The sequence below is a fragment of the Callithrix jacchus genome, chromosome 11 (genome assembly GCF_049354715.1).
Source record: "Callithrix jacchus isolate 240 chromosome 11, calJac240_pri, whole genome shotgun sequence".
Classification (NCBI taxonomy): Eukaryota; Metazoa; Chordata; class Mammalia; order Primates; family Cebidae; genus Callithrix; species Callithrix jacchus.
Genome location: NC_133512.1, coordinates 108692959 through 108715112, shown reverse-complemented (window position 1 = coordinate 108715112; position 22154 = coordinate 108692959). Strand labels below are relative to the sequence as shown.

The window sequence follows — 22154 nt, the reverse complement described above, 5'->3', positions numbered from 1 at the left end:
GCAACTTCATCCAAACCTCACGAGTATTCCAGCCAAAATCCAGTCACTTGATCATCAATTTCAAGACTCTTTTAATATACTTTACCCACGTGGGTCCAGGAATGATAAGTGCTGGTGCCCACGATACTTATTATATCGTGCAGGTCTATTGTAGATTGTCAGCTTGCTAGGCCAGCATTTTAAATGTTTTATATGTTTTCATCAAATTGAAGGTGCCATTGATTTTTTTTCATCAGCTCAATTTAACATTCAGCCATTGATTTTTAAGTACCATCATTTTATGTCTACTAAAATAGAAATAATGCTGTCAATTGCAATCCAATAAGCCATTGTAAGCCACATTCCCATTCCAGAGATGTTAAAATGTGAGGAGGGGAAAACACCTTAGGATTGATAGAATACAGCACTTCAAAGCTCCAGACTTCTCTTGCCAACACCAATCCAAACTGGAAATTTTTCAGCACCATTTGGTGACTTGCTCAGTTCTGTTAGGCAGGACCCATGTTACAGGGTCACACTTCTCTCCACTGAGACTCAACTGCACGAAGGCTACCCTACATGCAGAGGGACACTTACGAGCAATTTCACCAACAGTGCTGATGATCATGGTCCGATAGTCAGAGGGTGCAAACATATGGCAGTGGCAAGGGCTCTGGCTCTCCTCTGAGTCCCCCTGAGTCACAACCACCTCAGAGTCCGACTTTGAACCACAGACCAGGTCCCGCTCCAGCAGTTCAGCACTGGCCAAGATAACCCCATAGTAGGCAAAGGAGATTCCAAGCCTAGAAGTGAGAAAAGAACGTCACTAGCAAACGCTGACACCAGACCTGAAGGATAAGCGGGGAGGGAATACCAAGTGAAAGGCGCAGAATGTAGAAATGCAAAGGAAGGAAGCCAGGCTGCCACACAGACCATTCGTGGAAGTGCCTCTTACACATCATACAGATGTACACATGCCTGTTGGGTGTAAACCTAGGAGCGGAATTGCTGGGCCATAGGATACACATGCTTCCAGCTGTAATAGATACCTCCTGTGTTCCAAAGCGACTGTACTAATTTGAACTCCAGTCAGTTATGTATGAAAGTTCCAGTTACTTTGCATCCTTCTCAACCCTTGGTATTATCAGTCTTTCATTTTAGCCATTCTTGTGAACTGGTGGATTTGTAGTGGTAGCTGGTTGGGTTTTAATTTGTATTTCCCTGGGGACTTTAAGGTTAAGCATGTTTTGATGTGTTTCTCTGGTATACATTTTCAGTGAAGTGCCTGTTCAAGACTCTTGCCTGTTTCTAAACTGGGCTGTTGGCCGGACATGGTGGTTCATGCCTGTCATTCCAGCACTTTAGGAGGCCGAGTCAGGAAGACTGCTTGGGGCCAGGAGTTTGAGACCAGTCTGGGCAACAAAGCAAGACCCATCTCTACGAATGCAAAATAAAATAAAATAAATTTTAAAACTTTAATAATTTTTTTAAACTTAAAAAATTTTTCAAAAATAAACTGGTCGTCTATTTTTTCTTGTTGAAAAAATTATAATATATGTGTGTATATATATGTGTGTGTGTATATGCTTTGTTGGAAATATACATTGCAAATTTTTTCTCCCAATGGGTAAGCTTATTTTTCAGGCTCTTCAGGATTTGTTTTTTAATTTTTTTTTTTTAAGCAGAGTCTCATTCTGTTGCCCAGGCTTGAGGGCTGGAGTGCAGTGGCATGATCTTGGCTCACTGCAACTTCCACCTCCTGGGTTCAAGCAATTCTTCTGCCCCAGCCTCCCGAGTAGCTGGGATAACAGGCGTCCACCACCATGCCAGGCTAATTTTTTTCTATTTTTAGTAGAGACAGGGTTTGCCATGTTGGCCAGGCTGGTCTCAAACTCCTGACCTCAGGTGATCTTCCCAACTTGGCCTCCCAAAGTGCTGGGATTACAGGCATGAGCCATCGCACCCAGCCTTCTTGATGATATCTTATGACACAATTCCTAAGTTCCTAATTTAAAGTACCAAAACTCATCTATCTTTTCAGTTATAGTCAGCATGTTTTAGTCCTATTTAGATCATCTTTGCAGGCCAGGCGTAGTGGCTTATGCCTCTAATCCCAGCACTTGGGAGGCTGAGGTGGGCGGATCACCTGAGGTAAGGAGTTTGAGACCAGCCTGACCAACATGGAGAAACCCCATCTCTACTAAAAAATACAAAATTAGCCAGGTGTGGTGGCTCATGCCTGTAGTCCCAGCTACTCGGGAGGCTGAGGCAGTAGAATTGCTTGACCCCAGGAGGCAGAGGTTGCAGTGAGCCGAGATCACACCGTTGCACTCCAGGCTGGGCAATATGAGCAAAACTCGGTCTCAAAAAAAAAAAGAAAATTTGCTTACTAAAATCATGCTGTAGATAAATGAATCACAGAGGGTACCATGAGTCTATGCCATTGAACTTGATTGGTGACTTCAAAGGACCAGTTTCTGTCCTGTGGTGAGGAAAACAACTAGGCTGCAAAAGTTAGGAAATGAGCTCATATGCTCATAAGAGAAATTTTAAAACTAGTTGAAGACAATCAGAGATTTTTCCTCTATCTGCCTGTGTATCTATTTACTGATTTATTTAGCAGTGGCAGTGTTTGTAGAAAGACAAGACATTGCTGGATGTGATATTTGGAGTTGGTCATGTTTTTCTCCCCAGTGGCACTCAGATAGATTTACTTAAATAGGCTTCCTCCCAATGCCTCTATTTAAAACTAGTTTTGAAATCATTACACTCTTACCATATGACCCAGATCTGTAATGTGGTCCGTAAATATTTAGCATCCAATAGGTCTGCAAACCTTCCTCTTTTTTCCTGGGGTAATGAAAAGAGGGAGACAGAATATACTCAGCAGGTTAAGGATGAACGAAGGTGTTTTCACTGTTTTAGTTCATAGAAGATGAGAATCATGCTGGAGCACGGTGGTGTGGGATACCCACTCAGCTCCTATGAGTACAGCTGACACAAACCCAGAGATCGTTGTTTTTAACACATTTGTCACAGTCAATCTGTCTTTTGGCTTTTTCTTATCATTGGCAAGTACCAAAACTCACTGAACTTGAGATGCTAACCTTTTGCTCTTACTCTGCTCCCCAGCACTGGCGCAGAGGTGGGGAGGGTAGGAGGGAACATGAAAGTAACTGTGAAACTGATAGGAGGTTCATCTAAAATTAGCATTAAAGCAAAAACTCTTGTATAAAAAAAAAAAGTATGGCCGGGCATGGTGGCTCAAGCCTGTAATCCCAGCACTTTGGGAGGCTGAGGTGGGCGGATCACGAGGTCAAGAGCTCAAGACCATCCTGGCCAACATGGTGAAACCCCACCTACTAAAAATACAAAAATTAGCTGGGCGTTGTGGCGTGTGCCTGTAGTCCCAGCTACTTGGGAGGCTGAGGCAGGAGAATTGCTTGAACCCGGGGGGCGGAGGTTGCAGTGAGCCAAGATTATGTCACTGCACTCCAGCCTGGCGCCTGGCGACAAAGTGAGACTGTCTCAAAAAAAAAAAAAAAAAAAGTATGAGCTGGGCATGGTGGATCACATCTGTAATCCCAGCACTTTGGGATGCTGAGGCATGCGGATCACCTGAGGTTGGGAGTTTGAGACTAGCCTGACCAACATGGAGAAACTGTCTCTACTAAAAATACAAAATTAGCTGGGTGTGGTGGTGCATGCCTGTAATCCCAGCTACTCGGGAGACTGAAGCAGGAGAATTGCTTGAACCTGGTGAGCCGAGATTGGGCCATTGCACGCCAGCCTGGGCCACAAAGAATGAAACTTCATTTCCAAAAAAGAGAATGAGATTTGTTAGGAAAACAATGGCTAAAGTTGAAAGAGGAGAGAATGCCTAATTTCTGTCCCTAAGAGGTATAGTTAGCAGAAGTTCCTGTCCATAGCACTTATTCAGTACCTTTGGATAAACAATTAAGGCTGAGTTACATGACGCTGCAGGAATGGATTTTTATGTAAAGCGAAGAATGCTTCAGACGAGGGCATGCCGTTGAAAACCAGCAGCTCTTTTCTCAGAAACAGACCTGGGGTTACAGGCTCTTTCTAGAGACACCGGGAGGGTGATCCTGGATGTCCTGGATTTCGTTGTCACAGATAGTTGGAGTTTGAAGGGTACTTAGAGACCTCTTGCTCCAATGGTTAATTTTTCATTTTTGTGGGGCACATAGGAGGTATGTCTATTTATGGGGCACAGGAGAGGTTTCAATATATCTCATGAAATAAGCACATCCTGGAAAATGGATACCCATCCCCTCAAGCATTTATCCTTCGAGCTACAAACAATCCAATTATACTCCAAGTTATTCTGAAGTGTACAATTATTAACTATAGTCACTGTTTTACTATCAACTAGTATTATTCTATTTTTGTGGGGGGGGTACTCATTAACCAGCCCCATAACCCACCCCATTCTTTCACTAATCTTCCCAATCTGACCAAGACTGTGGTGTATATACACATATACACCACACGTTCCTGCCTCTAGTCTCAGCTGACGTCTTCTCAGGCCTACAGTGCCCTTTTTTTTTTTTTTTTGGAGACAGTGTCTTGCTCTGTCACCCAGGCTGGAATGCAATGGCACGATCTTGGCTCACTGTAACCTTCACCTCTCAGGTTCAAGTGATTCTGCTGCCTCAGCCACCAGAGCAGCTGGGATTACAAGCATGCACCACCTCAACCGGCTAATTTTTGTAAATTTTAAGAGAGACCAGGTTTCACCATGTTGCCCAGGCTGGTCTTGAACTCCTGACTTCAGCTGATCCACCCGCCTTGGCCTCCAAAATGTTGGGATCACAGGCGTGAGCCATCACTCTCAGCAGGCTCACCCTCCTTCGAATGCTCAATTTATGTCCTATTTATCCCCCAAAGTGGCTCAAACTGCCATGGCTCAGTCCCTTCTGCTCTGATCACACACACACCCACAAACACACATCCCTCTGTACCACTCACCTGGTTCTAAGCCTCTGGGCTCTGTTCTGTTATTGATTCCTTCATATGTGATGTTCATTTCACTACCCAGATTGTAAGACTATAACCAGACTGAAGGCAGGGTCCACTGCCCGTAGCTCTGGGCCTTGCTCAAAAGATGACTATGGATGGCTGGGCTCCGTGGCTCATGCCTGGAATGCCAGCACTTTGGGAGGCTGAGGTGGGTGGATCACCTGAGGTCAGGGATTCAAGACCAGCCTGGTGAACACGGCAAAACTCCTTCTCTACTAAAAATACAAAACATTTTTCCAGGCGTGGTATCACACACCTGTAATCCCAGCTGCTTGGGAGGCTGAGGCAGGAGAATCGCTTGAACCTGGGAGGTGGGCATTGCAGTGAACAGACATCACGCTGCTGCACTCAGCCTGGGTGACAAGGGCAAGATTCTGTCTTAAAAATACAATGAGATGACTGTGGAGGATATCACTTAATGGGCATGACGGATGGAAGCCACAAGCTGAAGGCTTGAGAAGAAAAGCAGGGAGGAGGCGGAAGAGGGGACAGAAGGAGGGAAGAGGGAAGTTGAAGACAGGGGATGGAGAAGGTGGAGGGAGAGGTGAGGTAGGAGAGGAAAAGCAAAGGAAGTAGGATGAGGAGGGAGGAGGCAGGAATGGAAAGGGAGGCTGAAAAATGTACAGGGATGATGGGGGATGGGGGAGGGGGGTGAGGGGTGGGGGGTGCGGGATCATGGAGGGAGGGTGAAAGAGGGAGGGAAAAGGAAGAGGAAAGAGGAGAGAGAACTCATTTCTGACCTCAGTGCTCCTCAGTCCTGGAGTTGGAACTACTGCAATCCAATTCACAAAGCACATGCCAAAAATAGTTGTACTCAGCTATCTTAGAATCTTACAGCTATGCGTGGTTTTGAGTTAATTATCTCTGCTAAGACTTGTTCTTTTTGCAACTATTTTGTTTACACTATTGACAATCACAATTTTACAGCTACCTAAAGATTATGTGCTTATCCCTCTAACCGTAATATTTTCCTTCTTTTAATCATAGTTGCCTAGCAACCAGTTCATCCTCCCACCCTGCTTTGCGCGGTAAGATGTGATTGTCAGTATCTCGGTAGGAAGGCAGAAGTGAGCTGATGCCGCAATAAGAGCTTTCTGAACTCCCAACCCATGACAGTGCATTTCCAACATTTAGAAAATAAACTAGAATAATGGAATCATTCTGCATCCTTTGGAAGGAAGTTTGGGTTTCTTGTTTGATACAGTTTGGATATCTGTCCCCTCCAAGTCTCATGATAAAATGTGATCCCCATTGTGGGTGGTGGATCTTTATGGGAGGTGTTCAGGTCATGGGGGTGGATCCCTCATGAAGGAATTGGTGCCCTCCCTGCAGTAATGAGTGACTTCTCACTCTACCAGTTCACGTGACAGCTGGTTTAAAAGAGCCTGGCACCTCTCTTGCTCCCTCTCTTGCCATGTGACAGGCCTGCTCCCTGTTCACTTTCTGTCATGAATAGAAGCTTCCTGAGGCCTCACCAGAAGCCAAGAGATGCTGATGCCATGCTTGTACAGTCTGCAGAACCATGAGCCCAAATGAACCTCTTAACAGTCACCCAGTCTCAGGTATTCCTTTATAATAATGCAAAATAAACAGACACATTGCTCCACAATTATAACAGGTTTTGAGAGACATATAATAATGGGGGAACCGAGTACAGTGGCTTACACCTGTAATCCCAGCACTTTGGGAGGCCGAGGCGGGCAGATCACAAGGTCAAGAGATCGAGATCATCCTGGCCAACATGGTGAAACCCTGTCTCTACTAAAAATATAAAAATTAGCTGAGTGTTGTAGTGTGTGCCTGTAGTCCCAGCTACTTGGGAGGCTGAGACAAGAGAATCTCTTGAACCCAGGAGGAGAAGGTTGCAGTGAGCCGATATTGCACCATTGCACTCCAGACTGGTGACAGAATGAGCCGTGTCTCAAAAAAAATAGTAGTAATAAAAAATAATGGGGGAAAATACTCCACAGAAGAAAGTGAGAATATCTTACCAAAATACAATGATGATTATGGGGAAGTTTGGCATACAGAATGCTCATAATATTTGCATTACTAGGGCACACAAGCCACCTCACACTTAAAATGCAGGCCAGGTGGCAGTGGGATTCAAGGCCTTTGTCGTCAGTGATGTCCTCAGCAACCAATCAGGAACACCCAGGGAAGCCCACCTCTTGCCTGTGTGTAGGACACTTGGACATCACTTGTCCTGCAGTGGCTACAGAATCCTGAGATTGCAAAGATTCAGGGTGTGGGCAGTGAGGGACTATGATAACTTCTCTTCCCAGGTCCACAAGGGGCACGATTTCAAAGTCAAGAACTTCCCAGAGTTGGACCTCCATCCACCTTCCCATCCAGAAATCTAGAGTTCTTCCTCTAACTTTCCCACACACAGGCTAGGTAAAATGATAAACGTGCTTCTTTGTTTAAAAAAGACAGCCAAAAGCTCCAAGGGAGGCAGATTTGATTGTGGGCCAGGCAACCAATCCAATATCAGAGTCGAAGATCAACTCCAGAGAAAGTTTGGAAAAGCTCCTCTCACTGGAGGAGAACTTGAATGGGGCAGGAGTAACTCCGAGGTTAAATTCCCCCTACTCCCTTACCTATACCAATTTCCCTCTCAGGGATCCTTCTCTCTCTCTCTCTCATTCTGTGTGTGTGTGTGTGTGTGTGTGTGTGTGTGTGTGTGTGTGTGTGTATGAATGAATGAAAAACTGAGCCAGGCATGGTGGCACACGCCTGCAGTTCCAGCTATTCTGGAGGCTGAGGTGGGAGGATTGCCTGAGCCCAGGAGTTCAAGGCCAGCCTGGGAAACACATCAAAACCCTGTCTCTACAAAAAACTGTACACAATTAGCCAGGCATGGTGGCACACACCTGTAGTTCTAGCTACTCAGGAGGCTGAAGAGGAAGGATCACTTGAGCCCAGGAGGTTGAGGCTTGCAGTGAGCCAAGATCGCACCACTGCACTGCAGTCTGGGTGACAGAGCAAGATCCTGTACCAGAAATTTTAAAAAAGGTTAATACAGTAAATTTTTGGTTATGTGTATTTTGCCACAATAAAAAGAAAGACTGGAAAGGGGAAAACAAAATTGGTTGGAGGAGGAAAATGAGGAGTTCTGTTTTATTTTACTTTCTATAGATGGGGGTGGGGTCTTGCCGTATTACCCAGGCTGGTCTTGAACTCCTGGCCTCAAGCAACCTACCTGCTTCAGCCTCCCAAAATAAATGGGATTACAGGCACAAACCACCACACTCAGCCAGGAGTTTTGTTTTAAACTTGATCATCAATTTGAGATTTATATGCCTGTCGATTCCAAGAATAAATTTCTACAGAGAGAGAAAGACGGGGAGCTGGGATGCAGGCAGGAGCCAGGAATGAATACGTGGAGATGGCGAAGTCCTGCAGTTAGCTTAGATAGTACGCATGCCCAAATGTACCCAATACTCACATTAAAGATACTTCTTGGGCCGGGCACGGTGGCTCATGCCTGTAATCCTAACTCTTTGGGAGGCCGAGGCAAGTGAATCACCTGAGATTGGGAGTTCAAGACCAGCCTGACCAACACTGAAAAACCCTGTCTCTGTTAAAAATTAGCGGATGTGGTGGCACACGCTGTAATCCCAGCTACTTGGTAGGTTGAGGCAGGAGAATCGCTTGAACCTGGGAGGCAGTTGCGGTGAGCCAAGATCACACCATTGCACTCCAGCCCGGGCAACAAGAGTGAAACTGTTTTCAAAAAAAAACGAAAGAGAGAAAAGGAAAAAAAGATGCTTCTTGCTGTTCTCCAGAGAAATGGCTTCTTCAACCAATTCACAAGGAATTCATCGAACATCAAGAAACTGATATTTGCTGTTGTTAAGAGGGTTATAAAGCTCTAAGAATGTTTCAGGGAACAAGTACAAAAATAAGCCACACAACATAGAAAATAAAATGAATGAATCTGATAGAAAAATAATTTTTAAAATTCCATTAACAAAATAATTTTTAAAACAAAGTGGAAAAGAATACATTTCACAAGAAATGTGCAGTACTGACATAAGCAGCTATAAAATGTTGCTGAGAAAAATAAGAATTTAATAAACGGGGAAATATGCTTGAAGCGGGACAAGAATACTCAGTATTATAAAGATACTGATTCTCGATTCAGGGGGAGGACTCAAGATGGCACTGTGAGAACAACCCGGGATTGGAGCTCTCCTTGAATCCACGGAGAGGTGAGTCGGAGCTGCATTTCCAGACTGATCTTTGTTGCCCACAGAACGGGGAAATTCCCAAGTATAAAGGAGACACGGGACGCCAGGCAGTACCTCTGCCTGGCGAAGCCGGCAGCCGGGGTGGCGGCAGCTGGCCCTACCCAGCGCTTCCCACAGGGTGCACTTGTCCGGGTGCCCTGTTGAACCGGCAACCTGAGACTTGAGAGGGCTGGACTTGAGACTGAATGAGACTTGGACAGTGGGCCAGCCCAGGGGATTGCAGGGACAGAGCGTCTGGGGTAGCCCAGCGGGACGAACAAAACCGCGATTTCAAACAATCCCCGTGCAGACGGTCCGAGACGCTCTGTGGGGGAGGGCATCCACCATTACTGAGGCAACCCACCCCAACTGAGATACATGCCCACTGCTGACACAGCCAGCCATTGCCGAGGCAACCCGTCCCTACTGAGATACACACCCACTGCTGACACAGTCTGCCATTGCCGAGGCAACCCGCTACAACAGAGAGACTCCACTGCAGGGCATGGCAGAGACCACAGCAGAACAGCAGAGCCTGCAGCAACAGGGCGAACCACACAACAGCAGAGCGGAGCCTCGGCAGGCAAACAGTGGCTAGTCTGCCTCCTAGCTGGGCAGGACACCTCAACCGACATACAAAAATAAAGCCCGAACCCCCCAACACAGAGCATTTGAGAAAAAAAGGGGTTTTTTAATGAGCTCTGTTGCAGCAGAATCAAACATAGCAGCCTAACAGCCCTGAATGAACAACAGAGCGCACAGCTCAGCAATTGAGCTCCTATAAAGTACAGACTGTCTCCTCAAGCAGCTCCCTGACCCCTCTATATCCAAAAGACTGACATTTGGCAGGCATCATCCTGGGACAAAGATAGCAGAAAAAGAAACCGGTAGCATCCCTCACTGTGCCACAGCTGCTAGAGGTGCACCCCAGACAAGCAGGGCCTGGAGTGGACCTCAGCAGTCGTACAGTGAAGGGGCTAGACTAGTAGAAGGAAAACCAAGTAACAGAAATACTTCATCATCAACAATCTGGGTGTCCACTCAGAGACCCAAACAAAAAGTCAGCAACTACGCAGACGACAAGCGGATAAATCCACAAAGATGGGAAGAAACCAGCGAAAAAAGGAGGAAAACACCCGAAACCAGAACACCTCACCTCCTAGAAAGGACCAAAACTCCTCACCAGCAAGGGAACAAAGCTGGACGGAGAATGACTGTGACGAAATGACGGAATTAGACTTCAGAAGGTGGATAATGAGAAACTTTTGTGAGCTAAAAGAGCATGTATTAAATCAATGCAAAGAAACTAAGGAACTTGAAAAAAGATACGTGGAAATGATAACAAGAATGGATAAATTAGAGAGGAATATGAATGAATTAAAGGAGCTGAAAAACACAATACGAGAACTTCGCGAAGCATGCACAAGTTTCAATAGCTGAATTGACGAAGCAGAATAAAGAATATCTGAAGTCGAAGACCAACTCAATGAAATAAAATGAGAAACCAAGATTAGAGAAAAAAGCGCAAAAAGGAATGAACAAAGTCTCCAAGAAATGTGGGACTATGTGAAAAGACCTAACCTACGTTTGATAGGTGTACCAGAAGGGGATGAAGAGAATGAATCCAAGCTGGAAAATACTCTTCAGGACATCATCCAGGAAAATTTCCCCCACCTAGCAAGACAGGCCAACACTCAAATGCAGGAAATACAGAGAACACCACAAAGATATTCTGCAAGAAGAGCAACCCCAAGGCACATAATCGTCAGAGGTTGAAATAAAGGAGAAAATACTAAGGGCAGCCAGAGAGAAAGGTCGGGTCACCCACAAAGGGAAGCCCATCAGACTCACAGCAGATCTCTCGGCAGAAACACTACAAGCCAGAAGAGAGTGGGGGCCAATATTCAACATTCTTAAAGAAAAGAACTTTCAACCCAGAATTTCATATCCAGCCAAACTGAGCTTCAGAAGTGAAGGAAAAATAAAATCCTTTGCGAACAAGCAAGTACTCAGAGATTTTGTCACCACCAGGCCTGCTTTACAAGAGCTCCTAAAAGAGGCACTACACATAGAAAGGAACAACCAGTACCAGCCATTCCAAAATCACACTAAATGCTAAAGAACATCAACATAATGAAGAATCTACAACAACTAACAGGCAAAACAGCCACTTAGCATCAAAATGGCAGTATCAAATTGACACATAACAATATTAACCCTAAATGTAAATGGACTAAATGCACCAATCAAAAGACACAGACTGGCAAATTGGATAAAAATCCAAACCCCATCAGTGTGCTGTATCCAGGAAACCCATCTCACATGCAAGGATACACAAAGGCTCAAAATAAAGGGATGGAGGAAGATTTACCAAGCTAATGGAAAGCAAAAAAAAAAAAAAGCAGGAGTTGCAATTCTCATCTCTGATAAAATAGACTTTAAAGCAACAAAGATCAAAAGAGACAAAGAAGGCCATAACATAATGGTAAAAGGATCGATACAACAAGAAGAGCTAACGATCCTGAACATATATGGACCCAATGCAGGAGCACCCGGATACATAAGGCAAGTTCTTAATGACTTACAAAGAGACTTAGACTCCCACACAGTAATAGTGGGAGACTTTAACACTCCACTGTCAATATTAGACAGATCAACCAGACAGAAAATCAACAAGGATATCCAGGGCTTGAACTTGGACATGGAGCAAGCAAACCTGATAGACATTTACAGAACTCTCCACCCCAAATCCACAGAATACACATTCTTCTCAGCACCACATCACACCTACTCTAAAATTGACCACATAATTGGAAGTAAAGCACTGCTCAACAAATGCAAAACAACTTATATCATAACTAACAGCCTCTCAGACCATAGTGCAATCAAGTTAGAACTCAGAATACAGAAACCAACCCAGAACCGCACAGCTTCATGGAAACTGAACAACTGGCTCCTGAATGTTGACTGGGTAAACAAAGAAATGAAGACAGAAATAAAGAAGTTCTTCGAAACCAATGAGAACGAAGACACAACATGCCAGAACCTCTGGGACACATTTAAAGCAGTCTCTAGAGGAAAGTATATAGCAATAAGTGCCCATATGAGGAGAATGGAGAGATCCAAAATTGACACCCTATCGTCAAAATTGAAAGAGCTAGAGGAGCAAGATCAAAAAAACTCAAAACCCAGCAGAAGACAAGAAATAACTAAGATCAGAGCTGAACTGAAGGAGATTGAGACACGAAAAACCCTTCAAAAAAATCAATAAATCTAAGAGCTGGTTTTTTGAAAAGATCAACAAAATAGACCACTAGCCAGATTGATTAAAAATAAAAGCGAGAACAACCAAATAGATGCAATAAAAAATGATAAAGGGGAAATCACCACAGATTCCACAGAAATTCAGACCATCATCAGAGAATATTACAAACAACTCTATGCACATAAACTAGTAAACCTGGAAGAAATGGACAAACTCCTGGACTCCTGTGTCCTCCCAAGCCTAAACCAGGAGGAAGCTGAAACTATGAATAGACCAATAACAAGGTCAGAAGTCGAGGCAGCAATTAAGAGCCTACCACACAAAAAAAGCCCAGGTCCAGACGGATTCACAGCCGAATTCTACCAGACACACAAAGAGGAGCTGGTACCATTCCTTCTAAAACTATTTCAAACAATCCAAAAAGAGGGAAGCCTTCCCAAATCATTTTATGAGACCAACATCATTCTGATACCAAAACCCGGCAGAGACCCAACAAGAAAAGAAAACTTCAGGCCAATATCCATGATGAACATAGATGCAAAAATCTTCAATAAAATATTGGCAAGCCAATTGCAACAGCAAATCAAAAAACTTATTCATCATGATCAAGTAGGATTCATCCCGGGGATGCAAGGCTGGTTCAACATACGTAAGTCTATCAACGTAATTCACCACATAAACAGAACCAAGGACAAAAACCACGATTATCTCAATTGATGCAGAGAAGGCATTTGACAAAATTCAACAGCCCTTTATGCTAAAAACCCTCAATAAACTCGGTATCGATGGAACGTATCTCAAAGTAATAAAAGCTATTTATGACAAACCAACAGCCAATATCATAGTGAATGGACAAAAACTGGAAGCATTCCCTTTGAAATCTGGCATTAGACAAGGATGCCCTCTTTCACCACTCCTATTCAATATAGTACTGGAAGTTCTAGCCAGAGCAATCAGGCAAGAAAAAGAAATAAAGGGTATTCAAATAGGAAAGGTGGAAGCCAAATTGTCTCTATTTGCAGATGACATGATAGTATACCTAGAAGACCCCATCGCCTCAGCCCAAAAACTCCTGAAACTGATAAGCAACTTCAGCAAAGTCTCAGGATATAAAATCAATGTGCAAAAATCACAAGCATTCGTCTACACCAATAACAGACTTAAAGAAAGCCAAATCAAGAACGAACTGCCATTCACAATTGCTACAAAAAGAATAAAATACCTTGGAATACAACTCACAAGGAACGTAAGGGACCTCTTCAAGGAGAACTACAAACCACTGCTCAATGAAATCAGAGAGGACACAAACAGATGGAGAAACATTCCATGTTCATGGTTAGGAAGAATTAATATCGTGAAAATGGCTATACTGCCCAAAGTAATTTACAGAATCAACACTATCCCCATCAAGCTACCATTGACTTTCTTCACCGAACTGGAAAAAACGACCATGAACTTCATATGGAACCAAAAGAGAGCCCGCATAGCCAAGTCAATTCTAAGCAAAAAGAACACAGCGGGGGGCATCACACTACCGGATTTCAAACTATACTACAAGGCTACAGTAATCAAAACAGCATGGTACTGGTACCAAAACAGAGATATAGACCAATGGAACAAAACAGAGGCACCGGAGGCAACACAACATATCTACAACTATACAATCTTTGATAAACCTGACAAAAATAAGCAATGGGGAAAGGATTCCCTGTTTAACAAATGGTGTTGGGAAAACTGGCTAGCCATGTGCAGAAAGCAGAAACTGGACCCCTTCCTGACACCTTACACTGAAATTAACTCCAGATGGATTAAAGACTTAAACATAAGACCTGGCACGACAAAAACCCTAGAAGGAAATCTAGGCAAAACTATCCAGGACATAGGAGTAGGCAAGGACTTCATGAACAAAACACCAAAAGCATTGGCAACAAAAGCCAAAATAGACAAATGGGACCTAACGAAACTCCACAGCTTCTGCACGGCAAAAGAAACAGTCACTAGAGTGAATTGGCAACCAACAGAATGGGAAAAAACATTTGCAGTTTACCCATCTGACAAAGGGCTGATATCCAGAATTTACAAAGAACTCAAACAGATTTACAGGAAAAAAACAAACAAGCCCATTCAAAAGTGGGCAAAGGATATGAACAGGCACTTTACGAAAGAAGACATATATGAGGCCAACAATCATATGAAAAAATGCTCATCGTCACTGGTCATCAGAGAGATGCAAATCAAAACCACATTGAGATACCATCTCACGCCAGTTAGAATGGCGATCATTAAAAAATCTGGAGACAACAGATGCTGGAGAGGATGTGGAGAAAAAGGAACACTTTTACACTGTTGGTGGGAGTGTAAATTAGTTCAACTATTGTGGAAGACAGTGTGGCGATTCCTCAAGGCCTTAGAAATAGAAATTCCATTTGACCCAGCAATCCCATTACTGGGTATATATCCAAAAGACTATAAATCGTTCTACTATAAGGACACATGTACACGAATGTTCATTGCAGCACTGTTTACAATAGCAAAGACCTGGAATCAACCTAAATGCCCATTGATAATAGACTGGATTGGAAAAATGTGGCACATATACACCATGGAATATTATGCAGCAATCAGAAATGATGAGTTTGTGTCGTTTGTAGGGACATGGATGAATCTGGAGAACGTCATCCTCAGCAAACTGAAACAAGAACAGAAAATGAAACACCGCATATTCTCACTCATAGGCGGGTGATGAAAAATGAGAACACATGGACACAGAAAGGGGAGTACTAAACACTGGGATCTATTGGGGGGAAAAGGGGAGGGCCAGTGGGAGGGGGAGGTGGGGAGGGATAGCCTGGGGAGAAATGCCAAATGTGGGTGAAGGGGAGAAGGAAAGCAAAGCACACTGCCATGTGTGTACCTACGCAACTGTCTTGCATGCTCTGCTCATGTACCCCAAAACCTAAAATCCAATAAAAAATTAAAAAAAAAAAAAAAAGAAAGAAAAGATACTGATTCTCTCTACATTCTTAGCCTATAATGTCAACAAAAACTCAAACTCTCATAGGATTTAAAAAAAATACTGTTTCATTGTATTGTCCAGGCTGGAATGCAGTGGTAAAATCTCACCTCACTGCAACCTCCACCTCCTGGGTTCAAGTGATTCTCCTGCCTCAGCCTCCCAAGTGGCTGGGATTACAGGCATCCACCACCAAGCCCAGCTAATTTCTGTATCTTTAGTAGAGATGGGGTTTCAGCATGTTGGCCAGGCTGGTCTCGAACTCTTGACCTCAGGTGATCTACCCACCTCAGCCTCCCAAGTGGCTGGGATTACAGGCATCCACCACCAAGCCCAGCTAATTTTTGTATCTTTAGTAGAGATGGGGTTTCAGCATGTTGGCCAGGCTGGTCTCAAACTCTTGACCTCAGGTGATCTACCCACCTCAGCCTCCTAAACTACTGGGATTACAGGTGTAAGCCACAGTGCCCGGTCAGATTTTTTTTTTTTTTTTTTTTTTTTTTTAGGGGAAGCTGTGAGTAGATCTTAATAAAGTGGCTCCAAAATTTTTCTAGAAAAATAAGCCTGAAAAAATAGTTTGGAAAACACTGAAAAGGATGTTTGGTCAGGGGAACTTACCCTATCAGAAACGAAAAGTATATTATAAAATACTATAATTAAAACAGTGCCATAACATACCATTAATGGACCTGTCTATCCTTTTCTCAACAACTTGAAATGCTCTCTTTATCATATAATAAACCCCTATACATACTTGAATCTACAAATCTATCATTAGAACAAATTATTCAAAATAGATCCAACTAGATAATGGATAGATTATTAAAAAAAATATACATCACAGCCTGGGTGTGGTGGTTCTTGCCTGTAATCTCAGCACTTTGGCAAGCCAAGGTGAGTGTATCACTTGAGGCCAGGAACCGAAATCCTGCCACTGCACTCTAGCCTGGGTGACAGAGTGAGACGCCGTCTCAAATACACACACACACATACACGCACGCACACACACATCAGAGCAACTGGTTAGTCATGTGGATATAACAAAGCTAAATCTGTTCCATGTTTCTTGTACCCAATTAAACCCACAAAGATCTAACATTTAAATATTAAGAATAAAACCAAATTGGCCGGACACAATGGCTCACGCCTGTAATCCCAGAGGCTAAGGTGGGTGGATCACTTGAGGACAGGAGTTCGAGACCAACCTGGCTAGCATGGTGAAACCCTGTCTCTACTAAAAATACAAAAAATTAGCTAGGCATATATGGTGGCAGGCACCTGTAATCCCAGCTACTTTGGAGGGTGAGGCACAAGAATCACTTGAACCTCCTCCCAGGAGGCGGAAGTGGTAGTGAGCTGAGATCATACCACTGCACTCCAGCCTGGGCAATAGACTGAGCCTCTGTCTCAAAAATTAAAAACAAAACAAATTGGCCGGGCCAAGTGGCTCACAACTAATCCCAGCACTTTGTGAGGCCGATGCAGGTGGATCACTTGAGGTCAGGAGTTTGAGACCAGCCTGGCCAATGTGGTAAAACACCATCTCTACTAAAATACAAAAATTAGCTGAGTGTGGTGGCCCATTCCTGTAATCGCAGCTGCTTGGGAGGCTGAGGCAGGAGAATTGCTTGGACCCAGGAGAGGGGAGGTTTCACTGAGCCAAGATGGCGCCACAGCACTCCAGCCTGGGCAGCAGAGTGAGACTCCATCTCAAAAAAGAAAAAAAAAAAAGAATAAAGCCAAATTAACAAAATAGAAAGGAGAGAGATGCCAAAAAAAAAACATTAGTGATAAAAACTAAGTTCAAATATCAATAAAAAAGACAGCACTAAAAATGCTATGAAATCTAAATACTGGCTCCAAAATAAAGACAATTTAAGGAAAGCTATAAACAAAGTATAACTGAAATACTGGGCAAACGATTTGGAAGACGATAATTGGCAAACTCATATTTAAGGTCCTTGTATCCTCTAGCTTGGGAAGTCAAGACTGCAGTGAACTATGATTGTAGCACTGCATCCCAGGGGACAGAGGCTGCAGTCAATGGAGACTGTGGCACTGCACTCCAGCCTGGGTGACAGGGTGACACCCCATCACAGAAAAATAAAAAAATAAACAAGTTCGGGAAAAGGGGGAACGATCCAAGATGGCCGATCGCTAACATCCCGGGATTGCAGCCCTCAGGGAAGGCGTGGAGAACTAGAGGACGCCACACTTTCAAATTCTGGTCGCTCACGGAGCAGAAGATCCCCCAGTGGAGGAATCACACGGGTCGCCAGCGCCACTCTCGTGGCTGGTGTAGCGGTTCTGCCGTCACCTTGGCGCAGCAGCTCTCTGAGCAGAGTAAACAGGTTCGGAGGACCCGCACGGGTCCCCAGCAGGACACCGGAGCCGGGCGCAGCGGCTGCTACGGCACCTCGGCGCGGCAGCGCTCGGCACAGAGTAAATGGGACCGCTTCCCCTTCTCAGGGAGGTTTGGAGCCCCGGGAAGGCAGAGTCGCCTACTACGGACACAAGAAGGAAGCCAGACAGGAGAATCCTGGGCAGAAAAGCACTATCAGTTTTAACGCTGCTGCTCTGGCCCTGGGAACTAACAACCTGGACATCCACTCGAGAGCTAATCTGAAAGTTGGTAATTTCAAAGATGACAGGAGGATAAATTTACAATGACGGGAAGAAACCAGCGTAAAAAAGCTGAGAATACTCAAAGTCAGAACGCCTCTCCCTCTAAAGATGATCACAGTTCCACATCAACAATGGAACAAGGCTTGACGGAGAACGAGTGCATCCTGATGACAGAATCACTCTTCAAGGAATGGATAATAACAAACTTCGGTGAGATAAAAGACCATGTTGTAGCCCAACGTAAAGAAACTAGGAACTTTGAAAAAAGGTTTGATGAAATCCTATTGAGAATAGACAACTTAGAGAGGAGTATGAGTGAATTAATGGAACTGAAGAATACTATACAGGAACTCCGAGAAGTATGCACAGGTTTAAACACTCGAATTGTTCAAGCCGAAGAAGGGATATCAGAGGTCAAAGTCCAACTTAATGAAATAAAACGTGAAGAAAAGATTAGAGAAAAAAGGATAAAAAGGAATGAGCAAAGTCTCCAAGAAATGTGGGACTATGTGAAAAGACCAAATTTACATTTGATAGGTGTACCTGAATGTGACGGAGAGAATGAATCCAAGCTGGAAAATACCCTTCAGGATATTATTCAGGAAAATTTTCCTAAACTAGCAAAGCAGGTCAACATTCAACCCCAGGTAATACAGAGAATACCACAAAGATATTCCTCAAGAAGAGCAACCCCAAGGCACATAATCGTTAGATTCACCAGGGTTGAAACGAAGGAGAAAATACTAAGGGCAGCCAGAGAGAAAGGTCAGGTTACCCACAAAGGCAAGACTATCAGACTTACAGCAGATCTCTCAGCAGAAACCCTACAAGCCAGAAGAGAGTGGGGGCCAATATTCAACATCCTCAAAGAACAGAACCTTCAGCCCAGAATTTCATATCCAGCCAAACTAAGCTTCACAACTGAAGGAAAAATAAAATCTTTTATGAACAAGCAAGAACTCAGAGATTTTATTACCACCAGGCCTGCTTTACAAGAGCTTCTGAAAGAAGCATTACACACAGAAAGAAACAACCAATATTAGCCTTTCTAAAAATACACCAAAAAGTAAAGAGCACCAACATAAAGAAGAATTTACACCAACGAATGGATAAAACAGCCAGTCAACATCAAATGGCAGTAACCCTAAATTTAAATTGACTAAATCCCCCAATCAAAAGACACAGCCAAAACCCAATGGCATGTTACATCCAGACCTGTTTCACATGCAAGGATACACAAAGACTCAAAACAAAGGGATGGAGAAAGATTTACCAACCAAATGGAGAGCAAAAATAAGTAATAAATAAATAAAAAGCAGGAGTTGCAATTCTCGTATCGGATAAAATAGATTTTAAAGCAACAAAGATATAGTGGTAAAAGGATCAATGCAACAACAAGAGCTAACGATCCTAACACCCAGACAGGAGACTTAGATTCAATGAGACAGAAAATTAATAAGGATATCAAGGACTCGAACTCAGATCCGGAACAAGTAAACTTAATAAATATTTATAGAGCTCTCCACTTCAAATACACAAAATATACATTCTTGTCAATACCACATCACACCTACCCATAAGCTTAAATGAAACATTGATTGGCCATCATTAATACCCAATTTTTTTCAAAATAAAGCAGTATTTCCATTTACTCTCCCTCTTTCTCTTCTTCTTTCTTCCTCTCCTTTACTTATTTTTTTCTTTCCTTCTCTCAAAAAAAAAGAAATCAACTTGTATACCTCTAGATCCAGGTCAGCAATGTGTCTCTCATTGCTTGATTTCCTTCCTTCCCTTCCCTCCTTCTCTCCCTCCCTCCCTCCCCGCTTCCTCCCTTCCTTCCTTCCTTCCTTCCTCCCTACTGTCCTTCTTCCCTCCCTTCCTGCCTTCCTCCCCCAACCCAAAAAAATAAATAAAAAAATAAAAAATAAAAAAAATAAAAATAAACAAGTTCGGTTAAAGAAAAAAAAAAAAATAGTGTGGCTCACGCCTGTAATCCCAGCACTTTGGGAGGCCAAGGCGGGTGGATCATGAGGTCAAGAGATCGAGACCATCCTGGTCAACATGGTGAAACCCTGTCTCTACTAAAAACAAAATACAAACAATCAGCTGGGCATGGTGGCGCATCCTGTAATTCCAGCTACTCAGGAGGCTGAGGCAGGAGAATTGCCTGAACCCAGGAGGCGGAGGTTGCGGTGAGCTGAGATTGCGCCATTGCACTCCAGCCTGGGTAACAAGAGTGAAACTCCGTCTCAAAAAAAAAAAAAAAAAAAAAAAAAGAGAAAAAAGAATTTAAGGTCCAAAGCCATATAAATGAGAGAGGAGAAAGAGAAAACCAGCAGATAAAGGTAGCAAATAGTAGTAAATACTGTAAATGTGTGTTTTCAATAGTTAAAGTTACCTCTAGAATAAAAGAAAGTGCATCAATTCCAAGTCACTAAAAGGAAATGCAGCAAAGGGAAATGCCAACGCAATTTGATAGAAGTTAGTCAGTAAGAAAAGGAAAGACCTCATTCTAAAGAAACACAAAATATTTTCCTGCAACTGTGCACACACGTAATACAAAATAAATAACAGGCCGGACTCAGTGGCTCATGCCTGTAATCCCAGTACTTTGGTAGGCCAAGGGAGGTGGATCACCTGAGGTCAGGAGTTCGAGACCAGCCTGGCCAACATGGTGAAACCGCACCTCTACTAAAATAAAAATATAAAAATTAACTGGGCATGGTGGTGCATGCCTGTAGCCCCAGCTACTCAAGGGGCTGAGGCAAGAGAATTGCTTGAACCCAAGAAGCAAACGTTGCAGTGAGCTGAGATCCTGCTACTGCACTCCAGCCTGGTGCCTGGCTATTGAGTGAGACTGTCTCAAAATAAATAAATAAGGCCGGTCGCGGTGGCTCACGCCTGTAATCCCAGCACTTTGGGAGGCTGAAGCAGGTGGATCATGAGGTCAAGAGATTGAGACCATGCTGGTCAACATGGTGCAACCCCATCTCTACTAAAAACAAAATACAAAAAATCAGCTGGGCATGGTGGCACATCCTGTAATCCCAGCTATTCAGGAGGTTGAGGCAGGAGAATTGCCTGAACCCAGGAGGCGGAGGTTGCGGTGAGCTGAGATCGCGCCATTGCACTCCAGCCTGGGTGACAAGAGTGAAACTCCATCTTAATAAATAAATAAATAATAAATGACAGGAGCCCAAATATGCCAGGATGTAAGTGGATCCAACTCATTATTAAAGACAGAATATTGGCTGGGTACAGTGGCTCATGCCTGTAATCCCAGCACTTTGGGAGGCTGTGGTGGGTGGACCACTTGAGGTCAGTTCGAGACCAGCCTGGCCAACATTGTAAACCCTGTCGCCACTAAGAAAACAAAAATTATCTGGGCATGGTGGCAGGTGCCTTAAATCCCAGCTACTTGTGGAACTGAGGCAGGAATCCCACCTAAACCCAGGGCACAGAGGTTGCAGTGAGCAGAGTCTGTGCCACTGCACTCCAACCTGGGCAACAGGATGAGACTCTGTCTCAAAAACAAAAGAAAGAAAACAAAGGAAAAAGAAGGGGGAAAAAATCAACTGTAGCTTTACAAGAAATACTTTTTTTTGAGAGAGTCTCATTCTGTTGTCCTGGCTACTAGAATACAGGGTCCAGTACAGCAGTACAATCACAGCTCACCGCAGCCTCGACCTCCTGAGCTCAATCAATCCTCCTGCCTCAACCTCCAAAGTTATTAGTTGGGACTACAGGTGTGGACCTCTATGGCTGCACGTCTGGCTTTTTTTTTGTACAGAGAGGTCTCGTGTTTTGGGGGATTTTTGTTTCGTTTTGTTTCTGAGATGAACTCTTGCTCTGTCACCAGGCTGGACTGTAGCGATGCAATCTCAGTTTACTGCAACCTCCACCTCCCGGGTTCAAATGATCCTCCTGCCTCAGCCTCTCAAGTAGCTGGGACTACAGGCTCGTGCCACCACTCCCAGCTAAATACAACAATTAGCTG

At 43.8% G+C, this 22154-nt stretch overlaps 1 protein-coding gene across 4 annotated transcripts in view; it reads right to left on the bottom strand.

Annotated features, from left to right (window-relative positions):
* SVOPL (SVOP like) overlaps positions 1–22154 on the bottom strand; it is a 127841-nt gene that overhangs the window by 41188 nt on the left and 64499 nt on the right. For all 4 annotated transcript variants that reach the window (XM_035254645.3, XM_035254647.3, XM_078342116.1 and 1 more), the window contains 2 exons: positions 2756–2829; positions 577–782 (listed from right to left, as the gene is read on the bottom strand). In XM_035254645.3, coding sequence (XP_035110536.2) covers positions 577–782; positions 2756–2829 — 280 coding nt within the window. The remainder of the gene's footprint in view (positions 1–576; positions 783–2755; positions 2830–22154) is intronic.